The sequence below is a fragment of the Panthera pardus genome, unplaced genomic scaffold (assembly GCF_024362965.1).
Source record: "Panthera pardus isolate Hobbes unplaced genomic scaffold, ASM2436296v1 HiC_scaffold_6, whole genome shotgun sequence".
In the NCBI taxonomy this organism is placed as follows: domain Eukaryota; kingdom Metazoa; phylum Chordata; class Mammalia; order Carnivora; family Felidae; genus Panthera; species Panthera pardus.
The window spans coordinates 60,394,840-60,396,491 of NW_026526991.1; the positions used below are offsets into that span (position 1 = coordinate 60,394,840).

The 1,652-nt window shown below is 40.6% G+C and overlaps 1 protein-coding gene across 1 annotated transcript; it reads left to right on the forward strand.

Moving 5' to 3' along the window:
• The first annotated feature begins 203 nt into the window (after window positions 1–203).
• Window positions 204–1,172, forward strand: LOC109261087 (olfactory receptor 9K2-like). Its single transcript, XM_019439609.2, has one exon. The coding sequence runs from the start codon at window positions 225–227 to the stop codon at window positions 1,170–1,172; it is 948 nt and encodes a 315-aa protein (XP_019295154.2). The 5' UTR covers window positions 204–224.
• Window positions 1,173–1,652: the final 480 nt, after the last annotated feature.

The window sequence follows — 1,652 nt, forward strand, 5'->3', positions numbered from 1 at the left end:
ACCCATTAACTTCTTTCACTGCTTAAGAAAATAACAGTTTTACGGACTTCGTATTATCTAGTTCAAATTCCTGATTCTTCATGACATTAACATGGCTTTATATGCAATATTTAATTAAGATATAACTAATTTATTCTACACGTAAGAAATTATTTGTGTCACTAGAAACCAAGCACGGGTTTCATTTCTTTGCTTTTCCTTGTGCCTCTCAGCATGTTTCTGCCATGAGTGACAGAGGAACAAACAATCACTCTGAAGTGACTGACTTCATCCTGGTAGGCTTCAGGGTCCGCTCCGAGCTCCACATTCTGCTCTTCCTGATCTTTCTGCTTGTGTATGCCATGATCCTTCTGGGTAATGTTGGGATGATGACCATTATTATGACCGATCCCCGGCTGAACACACCGATGTATTTCTTCCTAGGCAACCTGTCCTTCATTGATCTCTTCTATTCGTCTGTTATTGCACCCAAGGCCATGATCAACTTCTGGTCTGAGAGCAAGTCCATCTCTTTTGCAGGCTGTGTGACCCAATTCTGTCTCTTTGCCCTCTTCATCGTGGCAGACGGATTTCTCCTGGCAGCCATGGCCTATGACCGCTTCATTGCCATCTGCAACCCACTCCTCTACTCTGTCCAGATGTCAGCACGTCTCTGCACGCAGTTGGTGGCCGGTTCCTATTTATGTGGCTGCATCAGCTCGGTTCTTCAAACCAGTATGACATTTACTCTGTCCTTTTGTGGTTCTCGGGCCATTGACCACTTTTACTGTGACACTCGCCCACTTCAGAGGATATCTTGTTCTGACCTCTTCATCTCTAGAATCATTTCCTTTTCCTTATGCAGCATCATCATCTTGCCTACCATCATAGTTATTATTATTTCTTACTTGTATATTGTGTCCACAGTTCTCAAGATACGCTCCTCTGAGGGACGTAAGAAAGCATTCTCCACTTGCAGCTCTCACCTGGGAGTCGTGAGTGTGCTGTACGGTGCTGTGTTTTTTATGTATCTCACTCCTGACAGATTTCCTGAGCTGAGTAAAGTGGCCTCGTTGTGTTACACCCTAGTCACTCCCATGCTGAATCCTTTGATTTACTCTCTAAGAAACAAAGATGTCAAAGAAGCTTTGAGAGTCTGGGGAAAAAAATATTTTTGTTTAATTCTATCTTAACAGTGACATAACTGAAAGGCACCGGTATTATCACAATCTGGGGAGGCATTGAAGCGAAGAATGCAACCAATGAGGTTGAAATATTTAATTTTAGAAAGTTTATTTATTTGAATCCCATGTACTTATAGCTGAAGAATACATTTGGTCTATGTTTTGTCTAGCTGTTAATTTTGTGGTGGAATGGCTTTCTCCATACTTCATCTTCATTTGAGTAAAGAGAATGGTTGCCAAGTAATTTGAATTTAGGGAAAATATATTCCAAGTTTGCCGCTGGCTCTCTAAGGGATGTATTGTCTATCTTGAGTCGGTAACAAATGTTATTTAACATACATAATTGGTAGATGTAACAAAATATGATATAATAAGACAGATCAAAGTATCAGCTTTACTGAAGAAACCTTTTTCAGTGCTGAATGAGAAAAACAGATACTCTATAGAGTGTACAGTATCCTAAGGGTGACATGTGAGTCGCTCAATTGT